The 12,892-nt window shown below is 37.3% G+C and overlaps 1 protein-coding gene across 2 annotated transcripts; it reads right to left on the bottom strand.

Moving 5' to 3' along the window:
- Positions 1-5,616: 5,616 nt before the first annotated feature.
- pla2g12a (phospholipase A2, group XIIA) lies at positions 5,617-10,037 on the bottom strand. 2 transcript variants are annotated; one of them, XM_023286645.3, is made up of 5 exons: positions 9,929-10,037; positions 9,375-9,815; positions 8,993-9,069; positions 8,649-8,814; positions 5,617-6,177 (listed from the first exon to the last, which is right to left on the bottom strand). In XM_023286645.3, exons 2-5 carry the CDS (start codon positions 9,640-9,642, stop codon positions 6,059-6,061), a joined length of 630 nt encoding a protein of 209 aa, XP_023142413.2. In that variant the 5' UTR covers positions 9,643-9,815; positions 9,929-10,037; the 3' UTR covers positions 5,617-6,058. The 2 variants fall into 2 exon arrangements, with proteins under 2 accessions (XP_023142413.2, XP_023142494.2); XM_023286726.3 differs by having other exon boundaries at positions 9,925-10,037.
- Between the last annotated feature and the right edge of the window lie 2,855 nt (positions 10,038-12,892).

The raw sequence follows: 12,892 nt of genomic DNA on the forward strand, positions 1-12,892 counted from the left end.
TTGCTGTAGGTGCTGAAGCTCAGAAAGTCTGAGATGTTTGTTCAAAATAAGCTCATTCTCAAGTCTGATCTGAACTGTCCTCTTTTGTTTTAACTTTCCCTAAACTTAAGAGTTAATGACAGAGCAGCACATCCAGACTCAGTCTCATTTATGTAGAGATTAAACTTCAGTGTCATTCATTGATGTGAAAGTGCAGTTTTTCAAATGTTTGTTGCACATGCTCCCGACCAAACCAGTCCAGGTGGAAGACGATGTGAAGGGAAAGCTCCAGAGGATGAATATCACACATTTACGTTGGAAATAAATGTCCTTTAATTAGACATTGTCATGCAAAAGTTGGATTTCCCTTTAATGATGTTCAAATCTTTGTTGAGTGTTTTGTTGATGTTGGTTTCTAAATGTTTTCTGACACTCTGCCCCAAAGATTAAAACCTTCTGCAGCTCACAAGCTGCAACAATTCACACATTATCAACTATCTTTCTGACTAAACTAAGATAAAAAGTGAAAAACTGCTTGATTCCTGCATCATGAATGTAAATCTTTTTGGTTTTTATGACAGTAAACTGAATATATTTGGGTGTGACATTTTATAAACCAAAACAAGAAATGAATTACTGGAGAAAACAACAGATTAATGGACAAAGAAAAATGCGTTTTCCAACATATATGGCTGAATTACTCCAACATTACAAGATACATGCAATTTGAATTCAATTTTATTTATATAACGCCAGTTACAGGTCAAATTATCTCAAGACACTTTATATTTTTTTTGTCATATCTAAAATATGACAAAGTAAGAAATTTAAACCTCTTGACTAATCCAATTTATTATTTGGTTTTTAAGAGACTAATCGACAACTAAAATAACTTTCTCCACTAAAACTAATAAACATGAGGTCAAATAGAAGGAACAGTTTTAAATACTGCAGTCCCACGATGATAAGACTAAAGTTTGTCAACAAAAACTAAATCTGCTGGTGGATTCCATTAAAGTCCTAATAAATGATAATAAAGTGTGATACTAAAGGTTTGTGGTGCTAAAAATGTCAAAGTAAAGATATCAGGTTGAACATCTGGATGGAGGTTGATAAAAGTTGACCTCCCTTCATTTCTCTGGAGTTGACTCCATGGATTTTATGGATGGTGGTTAAAGACCTGCTCTTCTAGTCGTCTTCCTTTTAGTTGCTGTAAAAAGTCAGTCCTGGCCGACTTCAACATCTCTTCATGACAACTTGTTCTGCCTCCGACCTGGTGGAAACTCCAGAAACTCGGGAAAACCCATGGAGACTCGAAGAACTCGTGGAGACTCGAAGAACTCGTCGGGTGGGGGAAGGTGTGGTGGACAGTGGGGGGAGGTGGGGGAGTAGAGGGGGGGAGGCCGCCACCCACCTCCCCGCCTACTCTCCGCCCCGGCTCCACCCAGACTCCGCCTTGGCCCTGCCCATGTGGTCACTTCAGGAACTACGATGTCAAAGGGACGACGAATTTATTTCTTAGTATCTGATCTGTAGCTCAGTGAGTTAAGGATTTGCCTATGGAGCTGCAGGTCGCTGGTTCAAGACCAGACACTTCTTAAATTTTATCAAAATCCTGACAAAGACAAACAAAGAAAAGTGCCAGTGGCTGGTCTTGAACCTGCGACCTTCCACTTGGTAGTCACTCTTCTTATCCCCTGAGCTATTCGCTCAGATACTAATTCTTCTTTTTTTTGCGCATTTATCATCGAGTTTTTGCCATTTTCGAGTTTTTTTTTTGACTTGGGTCTCGACTTGACCGTTTTTCTCAGGAGGTTGGACTTCAGCCTTTGTGCTGGAGGGTTGAACCCTCAGTTCCAAGACTTTCCAAGCCTCCAGACCTCCCGAGTCCTCAGGACCTGAGCTTTCACACAGTCTGAGGGCTGAAATTTTCTAAGTCCCACAGTAGATCTCTGTTAGATTTAACTTTCAGACAGCCCAAGGACTGATATCTTCTCAGTTCCTGAGTAGTTCTCTGTTAGTTTGAACCTTCAGACAGTCTGAGGACTGAAATTTTAAAAGTTTCTCAGTACTTCTCTGTTAGTTTGAACTTTCTGGTTAACAGAAGCCTTAAAACTTGTGACCATGGGTCTTGATTTCACATTTAGACCATCCATCTGCGTTCTTCTCAGACCTTCACCTGTGGGTTTTTTAGAAATCCTCAACAAACTTTGATTCTCTTCACTGAACAGTAAAGTTTGTGGAGATCAGAAGGTAACATTAGCCTTCAACTACTAGTAGACTTTATCTGGAAAGTAGTTTTCTGAAATGAGTTCTTAGTAAATCTGTCCACAATCAAACCAAGAACATAGAAAGAGGAAATGTTTGGAGAAACAACTTGATGTTTTCATTTCAGACTAGAAAATGCTTGAAGACCTTTATCTGTTTTTGCTCTTTTTGATTGTTTTATTGTCTCTTCTGTTTAATTTGATCTTCTAAAGTCTAACTGGTGTCTTTTCAAATGTTTTGTCTTTAGTTTGATTCTTCTTAAACGTTTAGTTTTGCTCTTTTCTCACCTTTTATTCTTTTCTAATGTCTGATTTGATTTCCAAATGTTTTGTCTATTTAATGTTTAATTAATTCGGCTGTCTGTTTAATATAGTTAAACATTAAATACAATTAAATGATATTAAACAGACAAAATATTGAATGAGATAATTCAACAAGATACAATACATGTCATTATGAAATTAAACAAAATTTTTAAAATACAAATATTAAAAATTACAGATAAAATATTTTCGACAATTAAACATTTAAAAATACAATTAAACAAGAATATTAAACATTTTAAAAAATGCAAAACATTTAATTAGATTATTAAACCTTTAAAAAGACAAAACATTTAATTAAAAAATTAATGTTTAATTAGAAAATTACATCCTAAATTTATTAAATCTTTTTAATAATAAAAGTTTTGTTGTATTATTTTTTTTCCTTTAATTGCTTTTTGTTATGTAGTTTATTTCTTTAATCTTCTTTTTCTGTCAAGATTTTAACCCCAACCTTAAAAATGAAATAAACCCTTAAATCACAATGAAAATACTTCTGTTGTCACAATCATGAGTTAGTCAATTATTCAGTTTATCAATTCAACTTTATTTGTTTAGCACCTTTCACACAGATGACAAAACTAAACAAGCAAAGACAAAAAAACTATGCCAAAACTATGATTAAAACTCAAAAACATTAAAAAAAAAAAAAAAAATTTAACATGGTAATAAAATATGTTGTGTCCAGGGGATGGAGGGAGTTTATTGAAGCCTTCTTGGGCTCACATGGTAAATCATTTAAAATATAAACTTGATATTCAGTCTAAGGAAACTGCAGAGCGACAGAAGAACCAACAATATCTCCTGTTTTCTCCTTTAATCAGTCGACTCTTCTTGTGCTTTCAGACCACAGAACTACAGACTCTTCACAACCTGCTCAAACTCTTGGTACAGGACCTCACCACACGGGTCAAGAAGGTTTCTGTCTCATTTCTACTCTGAAGCTCACCTTCTCCTGCTCAAACTGCTGACGAATGTTTCTGCTGCTCTAAAGTCTGGTCTCCAGAACTTCCTAAAAACTCTCAAAGTCTCTTCTGCTGCAGGTTGCTTTGTAGAACTGTTCCAGAAAACCTCACTAAACCACATGGAGGGGCCTCAAGATAGTCGTTCAAATGAAACCATACAAAAACCGAACTAGTACAACCCAAACGCTAAAGTCTCCTGCAGCCTACCAGAGAACCTCTGAGAACAGAGAATCAGGACAGGAACTCTTACCTTCTGGACAACCAACGTTGGTTCTCAAACAAGAACACATAATGTGTCTGACCAAAAACCTCTAAAGACTCACTACAGCCAAGATAAAGACACAACTCAGCTGGAGCAAATCCACTAATCACTGCAAACACTAGCACCATGTGCTAACTGTGGCTAAAGAACCTCATTTACCAAGAAAGCTATCCAGTACAAAGCCCTAAAACACACCAAGAAACACATTAAAGACGATTTTACTGCTGGAAGCTGCAAGCCAACGCCTAAAGAACAAGCTAAAGCAATGGAGCCAAACCCGGTTCAGTGGTGAATAGAAGCAGAGGAAATGTTTGTCTGCAGCTAAATAAAGCAGGAAGACACTGAGCTGCTCAGGTGTTCCTGATAACACCAAGCAGCCACCTGGACAGCCAATAGGAACACAGCTTACTGGAAGTCCAGAGGGCTGGGCTAGTGAAGGAAATTTAGTTTAAAGTTGAAGCAGAAAGTTAACAAAGAAAGTTGAAAACCACCTTCTGATACCTGAAATCTCTGAGTTTTCACACAAAGAACGCCTGAACATGTCAAACTGGTTCCATAGTAGAACCATCATTGTAAAAACGTCATAGTATGGTGTGTTGCTCAAAAAACATTAGGACCCGGCTGTCATGTGACAAACATGTAAGAAACATGAGAACAGAGAGAACCCAACCAGTAGGTCACAGTTTATCATCCCCCAGTCATCTCCTGAAGTCCATATGGTGAGAGACATCAGTATCTGGTTGTTAATTTACCAGAGGATGCTTATAATCATGCTGATGTGGTCTGTACTCTACAGTATTTTAGTGACTCAATAAATGCATAAGTTGTTTTTTTAAAAATGCTTTTTAGTTTTTAGTAAACATTTAATAGCCTATATGTAATCAATAAATGGCCTTTGCCTATCTTAAGAAAAACTCACTCAGAACTCTGATATGTTAACAGTACTAAATAAATCAATAAATACATGCATACACACAAAAATAAGTTAATACATTAACTGTGTTAAGATAAGATTTAGATTTTTAAAAAGTTGTTTATGTTTTTGCAGAATCCAGTATTGCTGTATTGCTGGTTGGTCATTACATTTTGTTAGTTTGATTTCACTGTTTAAAATGATGCCACTTCTGTTCAGACAGAACCTGTGATAATAAAACAATACAAATTTTTTAGTTCCGTGTTAATAAAGCACTTGAAGCTTTAAGTATGGCTAAATGCTTTTTTCAAAATTAAATATATCACTCCTTAGGTGGTAGTGGCCCCAAGTTCAGTAAAGTTGGAAAGATATTCACAGATTCAGACTTCCAGCATCAATAACTCGTTAGATATAGGTTGTCAAAACATAAACGGTGCCTCTTTCCCATTGTTGCAAGGCAGACAATGTGCTACAAGCCCAGTTTTATCAAAAGTAGCTGTCTTTCAAGCTACAGGAATAACATTGGTGTCTATGGAGTGAACAGGGTCCGTCTGCAATTTGCAAAACCACTGCAACAGTAAAGAGAGACAAATATTCAATAACTTCACTCTTATACATTGTAGTGTCACTAAAATCACTGCAGCCTTCAACTGGCTCCTGTTGACAGTGTCTTAACAGAAATGTAAATGCTGTAATTTGATTCTTTTAATGAACCATGTAACTTGAATGGATGTGATGCTGGTGTGACCACAGTGCACACGTCTGATGTTGCTCACAGTGGTCCAAGGGACGCTCAGGGAGTTTGTGTGTTTGCTCAGACTCAGGAAAAATTACAGGGAACATTGTTCCTAATATGCGATGAATTGTATTCCTGGCTGTGTAGAAATTAGTAAATAAAAAACAAACTTTAGGTTGTTCGACTTTTAATAAATTAGAATAAATCAGTTAAACATGTACAAGCTGAACAGAGTCAGTAGTGTTTTGTTTTTTTTAAACTGGAAACTTACTAGGATATTATAAAGATTTAACACATGAATAAAGTGTTGGTTTAAAGACTACTATGCATGAATCATGCACCACCGATCCATCAGGGAAAATTCACATTAGAATATAAATAATTAATTACACAAGATACATATTTATTGTCTATTTCTCCATTCAATGTACAAACATGTATATTTCAAAACACTAACAAAAAGGACAAAGGACACAGATTAGTGCCAGCTAAAGAAGCTCTATCCCTGAGAAAAACCTACAAGTCTGAAAAGAAAAGTTTACTGGTGGCAACCTTGGGTCAGTGTTGAGTTTCTGCTGGAGTTGGATCCTCAGACTGCTTCCAGTGGCGGCGTTACAGCTCCCTCTTCATTTCATACTGACACACACAGGAGTCTCGCTGACTGTCCAGATATGGCTTACATCCCAAGTGCATAACAGCATCGAAAAGCAGAGTCACCGCTGACTCACATGCTGTCAAGATGGAAAGAATGTAAGGATCAACATGAGGAAACACAACAAGAGGAAGGAGGTGGGTGTGTGGTTACTGTAAATGATTTGCAAACATTTAAATACAGCATAGAACAAATACAGGTTTTGTCGTAGATTAAAATCCAGTTTAGTAAAATAAAAAAGTAGATAGCAGCATAGAGATCCAGGTGGCAGAACAGACTTGATTAAACTCTCTAAATAAAACTTGGCACATGATCATGATCTTATTCCAGACCAAAGCAATGAAGATACTCTCATCCAGTTTGTGGCTAATAAAATGAGAGTGATGTCATGGTGATGATTCCACATTGAACTGCCAGTTTGGTTCATAGTGATCCCAATAACACTGATTACAGTATCTATATTGTCAACATTTAAAATGGTGGTTCTCAGAATTAGGGATGATTGAGGACAACAAACAGGTATTATTGTGTTCGCCCTGATTTTACTAAAATTCATCTCAGATCCTTTTTTGTATTGTTGCTTCCCCTATCATTGTTACCAAATGATGAAAATCCTGGGTTGTAAACCTTTTTGGGCTTCTGAAGGTGGAATGCTGGAAAAGGCTTGAGAACCACGGATTTAAAATACAAGTTAAGGTTTCCCTCTGCTGGATCTACTGTGTACTACAACAATGTGCTCTCCAATTCCATCCACCCATTATCTACACCGCTTAATCCTCATTAGGGTCACAAGGGGCTGGAGTCTATCCCAGCTGACTTAGAGTGAAGGCAGGGGACACCCTGGACAGGTCATCAGTCTATCACAGGGCTACATATAGAGACAAACACTGAAGAAGGACCTAAGCTGGCACTACTTCCTCAGAAGGCTCAGGTCCTTCAATGTATGGAACCACATGCTCCTCATGTTTTATCAGTCTGTGGTGGCGAGCGCCATCTTCTTTGCTGTGGTGTGCTGGGGTGCAGGCACCAAGGCGAAGGATGCCAACAGATTGAACAAACTGATCAGGAAAGTCCAGTCTGTGGTTGGCTGTTAGCTGGTCACCCTGGAGGAGGTGGTGGAGCAGAGGATGCTGACCAAACTGCTGGCCATCATGGACAACACCTCCCACCCCTTCCATAAAACTGTGGACAACAGACTGATAAAACCCTGCTGTTCCAAGGAACAGTAGAGGAGGTCATTCCTCCCCACAGCAAAAAGACTTTTCAATATGTCTGCATCCTGCAGATCACAAAAGGACTCAAAAGGAATCATTTTGCCTGCTGATGGAACCACTTAACATACTGGACACTATACATTCTAATGTCATTCATTATATCTGTAAATTCATCTGCACTTACTTCTGTTATTTGCACATGACACATTCTCATTTGCACATTCTTATTTGCACATTTCTGTATCACTCTTGTATATTCTTGTATATTTTGTTAATTTTTTTCTTCTATATTAAATTTTCTAAATTTTTATCCCAAGAAAACAACTAGGAGATTTCTGAAACTACTAAAATCAGGTCCAGAACCGTCCAACGCATTATTAAAACCTGAAGGATAGTGGTGAACCATCATCTTTGAGGAACAAATATGGTCGGAACAAACTGTTAGATGATCATAGGAAATCAACAGTAGAACTCACGGCTATGTTTAATAGTGAAAGTAAGAAAACTCAAAGGATTGGGACTAAACAGCTACGTAGCTCTAAGAAAACCACTGATAAGTGAGGCTAATCAGAAAAAAAGGCTTGTTTGCTAGGTATGCAAATGCAACTCTGGACAGAAATAAATGCTGTGACATTGCAAAAGCTTATCGAAACAATGCCACAGTGAATGTGTGTCATTCAAGCTCCAATGAAATATTAGTGTGCGACTTTAATTTTTTTCGACAGGCAGTGTATATCATCATCCAAACATAACCACATTTTGATGTGCAGAAAACACGCTGAAAGTGGGTCGAAAGGCAATTTTTAAAAAAACTTGTTAAGTCAATCTTCAATTTCACAGATACAATTTTAAACGTCCATATTTTATGATAAAAAGTTTCAAGCAAATCAAAGGTGGTTAAGCAGAAGATCCCAATAACCAATCTGAGCGCAAGAAAAAAAACATCCAGAGTTCAAATGAGCTGCTGCCTTGTGTGCAAAGCCTCACTAATTTACTCTCAAAATTAAAAAAAAAAAAAAAAAAATATGGAAAGAATTTCCACATGATTAAATTGCTTTCAAAGCATGAATTAATTATTTTCATCCAACTTAGAAAACCTGAGTTCATTGAAAGCATGTTCATTTTAAGAATATAACTGAAGTAAGATAACTCTCAGCACCAAATAATGCAACCAGCTTGATGTCATGGGTATAAGAAACAATACAAAAGGAGTGAGTTGATAATAAAGTCTATTTTACAGTACAGCACACAGTACAGCACAACACTGGAAGCTGTTACTGCAAACAGTCACAATAATGTGCAGGATGTCACTTGACGTCCCGCATCATTCTCTCACCTTGAACGCTCTGAGCCAATCCCAGAGTCCTTTGCACATTCCTGCAGATGGTCTCAAGACAGTCCTGGAACTGGTCGTCACACTCATGTTTCTCGCGGCCACAGGTGTCGTAGCAGCGGTCATGTTGGTTACAACATTTGGTCATGGATGGGATACCTATATCAAACTGGAAACAGCAGCTCAGTTACACTTCTAAATCAGGCCAATTTATCAGCTGGGTTCCATTTTTTGCCCAAATTGTGCGTTGTACTATGAAGTAAAAGTGTTGTGTATACAGCATGCGTTCAATTTGTGTATCACAGACACTTAAGATGCCTCCAACCCCCAAAACATAGTTGGATTACCTGAAATCCAAACAGCGGGGAGCCACATCCGTTGGGTGGTGGCGGCTTGTATCCGGGACGAGGAATCGGCTTGTACCCTGTGAACAGGAGCAAAGGTGAAGATGTTTCTTGTTCTTCCACGGTCTATTATCTTGCTGTCAGAGATAACCATATTGCCACTCAAGGGGTGATATATATGGGAGGATTTTGTAGCTCCCTGTGGTTTTATAAACTCAAAATTAAATAAGTTGGTTCTAATTATAGGCACTGCAGAAATATGAATAAATGATATCTAAAGGTGTCAGTATGTCTGATACCAGGGGTGACTCTTCACAGTGAAACATAGCCATTATTAATGTTACACAATCAAAGTTGACTTGAAGAAAAACAGAAGCTAGTTTACCATCGCTACATTTGTAATGACACAGTCCGTCATCGCCCCCAAACAGGTCCAGTGCTGCGTTCAGGTACGTGTCAATCTTGTGTATTCCATTACGGATAGTTTTCAGGGTCATCCTCCAGTCTGGAGTCTCTGGCTCATTGTCGCAGGCAGACACATGTGAAAAACATCCACACAAGTACAAAACCAACAGCAAAACACAGATTTTGTAGCCGTGGTGCCGCATAGTCCGCTGAGAGGCCGAGCCAGAGAGCAGCGCGTCCCGACACATCGGTTTCACTGGTTTATTCCTGAAAATGTCGCCTCGAGAGCATCTCAAGTGTCACATCTGCCTGTTTTCATTTCGCTTCCACAGCACTGAGGAGGCACGACGCCAACCGCCGCAGCTTCCGGGTTTCAGGGTGTCACGTGACCGCTGATAAAAAATTGAGATGATGTCACACGCTGCAAGGAATAGGAAAAAAATCCTTAGCTACACGTCAGTGCTTTACAAAACACAACTTTACGATATTTCAGAGGTTGATTTTAAAAAAGGCATTGTGGCCTACATTACCCACAGTTCAACGGGCTGCCAGAAGTCCGAAATCCTGGCAGGAGTGTTGTCGTGCCAAAGTAGTTACCCCCGACAGAAAGTGTGTCCCCTGCCGCGGGAGCGCGCATGCATTCGGAAAGGGTGGAGCTATAATTCTGTGTTTAGATATCAGCGTAGTTTATGAATAAAACAAAATGTGGATTGTTACGATCATGCTTTGACTGTCAAACATGTTTGGTAATTTAGCACATGACATTTCAACCTAAATAAATGCTTTTGCTATACATCGCGTGTTGCCTAATTAATAATATTGATAGCGCTGCCTAGTTAGGTAAAGTTGGCAAGATATTCACAGATTCAGACTTCCGGCCTCAATAACTCATGGGATATACGTTGTAAAAACATAAACAATGCCTCTTTCCCATCGTTGTAAGCTAGACAATGCGCTACAAGGCCAGTTTTATCAAAAGTCGCTGTCTTTCAAGCTGCAGAAATAACATTGGTGTCTATGAGCAGCTGGCTGTGCGACGAGTGAACAGGGACCGTCTGCAAATAGCAAAACCGCTGCAACAGCGAAGAGAGACACTACACAAATATTACATTACTGAACTTTTATACACTGTAGTGTCACCAAATTTACTGGAGCCATCAAGTGTGTCTTGCTGGTCATACTACAAGTCTTGGTTTGATGCTAAATACAAAATCTGAATTTTAAGGAATTTTTATTATTTTATTTTTATTTTATTAGTCATAAAATTCAATAACTTCACTCTTATACACTGTAGTGTCCCCAAATTTACTGGAGCCTTCAATTATCTCCTGCTGGTCATACTACAACTCTTGGTTTGACATTAAGTAAAAAATCTGAATTTTAAGGAATTTTTATTATTTTATTATTATTTTATTAGTAACAAAATTCAATAACTTCACTCTTATGAATTGTAGTATCACCAAAATCACTGGAGCCTTCAATTATCTCCTGCTGGTCATACTACAACTCTTGGTGTGATATTAAGTACAAAAGTTGAATGTTAAATCATTTTTATTCGTAATAAAATTCATTAACTTCACTCTTATGTACTGTAGTGTCACCAAACTCACTGATGCCATTAGTTGTCTCCTGACTGTCATACTACAACCCTTGGTTTGATATTAAATACAAAATCTGAATTTTAAGGAATTTTTATTGGTAATAAAATTCAATAACTTCACTCTTATACATTGTATTGTCACCAAAATTAGTGGAGCCATCAAATGACTCCTACTGCTCATACTACAACTCTTGGTTTGATATAAAAACATTCTTTCAGAATTTTAATGAATTTTATTATTATTTTATTAGTAATTCAATTCAATAACTTCACTCTTATGTACTGTAGTGTCATCAAATTCACTGGAGCCATCAGTTGGCTCCTGATTGTCATACTACAAGTCCTGGTTTGGTAATAAATCAAAAATCTGAATTTTAATGAATTTTTTATTAGTAATGAAATTGTTGTTATATATCTGAAATATTTTTTGTTGTAACAGATAAAAGTGCTCATCCATTTTTTTGGTAGATTGTGGAACATTAATAACCAAAAGTAACTGAATTTTATTTTATTTGGGTTGTTTATTGCCATGTGAAGTTGTGCACACTATTTAGTGTACAGCTTGTGTGTGAAGTTTAAGGATTGTGAGTAAATCAGCTTTGATGGCTCTTCTCTTGATATATGTGGTGCTATATTTTTAGATCCACAGTGCACCTGTTTGTCCAAATACATGATACTGAATAGTAATGGAACTTGGAATCCTCATCAAATACAGGATCAGATAACAGCAATATACCAAACTAAACTGTTTAGACTGTCTCCTCAAGTACTGACGATTGGGAAGAAAGACAATAAGATGCCTTCTTACAAGGCTGCAGCGTTAACTGATTCATTTAAACCATAATGTTAAACAGCTAATAATATTTTCCAAGTTAAGGACTGTATGGACAATACTTGGAAGAAAAAACGTGAAGGTATGATCAGTAGGACCTTTTGATGATTGGATGGAGTTTATTTTTTCTGCAGTGTTTAAGAGTAAAGTGATTGAATTTTATTTACTACAAAAATTCCTTAAAATTCAGATTTTTGATTTATTACCAAACCAAGACTTGTAGTATGACAGTCAGGAGACAACTAATGGCATCAGCGAGTTTGGTGACACTACAGTACATAAGAGTGAAGTTAATGAATTTTATTACGAATAAAAATGATTTAACATTCAACTTTTGTACTTAATATCACACCAAGAGTTGTAGTATGACCAGCAGGAGATAATTGAAGGCTCCAATGATTTTGGTGACACTACAGTGCATAAGAGTGAAGTTATTGAATTTTGTTACTAATAAAATAATAATAAAATAATAAAAATTCCTTAAAATTCAGATTTTTTACTTAATGTCAAACGAAGAGTTGTAGTATGACCAGCAGGAGATAATTGAAGGCTCCGGTGATTTTGGTGGCACTACAGTGCATAAGAGTGAAGTTATTGGATTTTATGACTAATAAAATAAAAATAAAATAATAAAAATTCCTTAAAATTCAGATTTTGTATTTAGCATCAAACCAAGACTTGTAGTATGACCAGCAAGACACAATTGATGGCTCCAGTAAATTTGGTGACACTACAGTGTATAAAAGTTAAGTAATGTAATATTTGTGTAGTGTCTCTCTTCGCTGTTGCAGCGGTTTTGCTATTTGCAGACGGTCCCTGTTCACTCGTTGCACAGCCAGCTGCTCATAGACACCAATGTTATTCCTGCAGCTTGAAAGACAGCGACTTTTGATAAAACTGGCCTTGTAGCACATTGTCTAGCTTACAACGATTTGAAAGAGGCATTGTTTATGTTTTTACAACGTATATCTCATGAGTTATTGAGGCCGGAAGTCTGAATCTGTGAATATCTTGCCAACTTTACCTAACTAGGCAGCGCTATCAATATTATTAATTAGGCAACACG

Source organism: Amphiprion ocellaris, chromosome 4 (assembly GCF_022539595.1).
Source record: "Amphiprion ocellaris isolate individual 3 ecotype Okinawa chromosome 4, ASM2253959v1, whole genome shotgun sequence".
In the NCBI taxonomy this organism is placed as follows: Eukaryota; Metazoa; Chordata; class Actinopteri; family Pomacentridae; genus Amphiprion; species Amphiprion ocellaris.

What these genes read in the sequence shown, in the direction of transcription:
- pla2g12a (XM_023286645.3), bottom strand. Translation starts at nt 9,642, where the DNA reads ATGTGTCGGGACGCGCTGCTCTCTGGCTCGGCCTCTCAGCGGACTATG. An exon ending in CCCCGCTGTTTGGATTTCAG is followed by an intron (nt 8,815 to 8,992) that starts GTAATCCAACTA and finishes TGCTGTTTCCAG; the next exon opens with TTTGATATAGGTATCCCATC. An exon ending in ATTGGCTCAGAGCGTTCAAG is followed by an intron (nt 6,178 to 8,648) that starts GTGAGAGAATGA and finishes CCATCTTGACAG; the next exon opens with CATGTGAGTCAGCGGTGACT.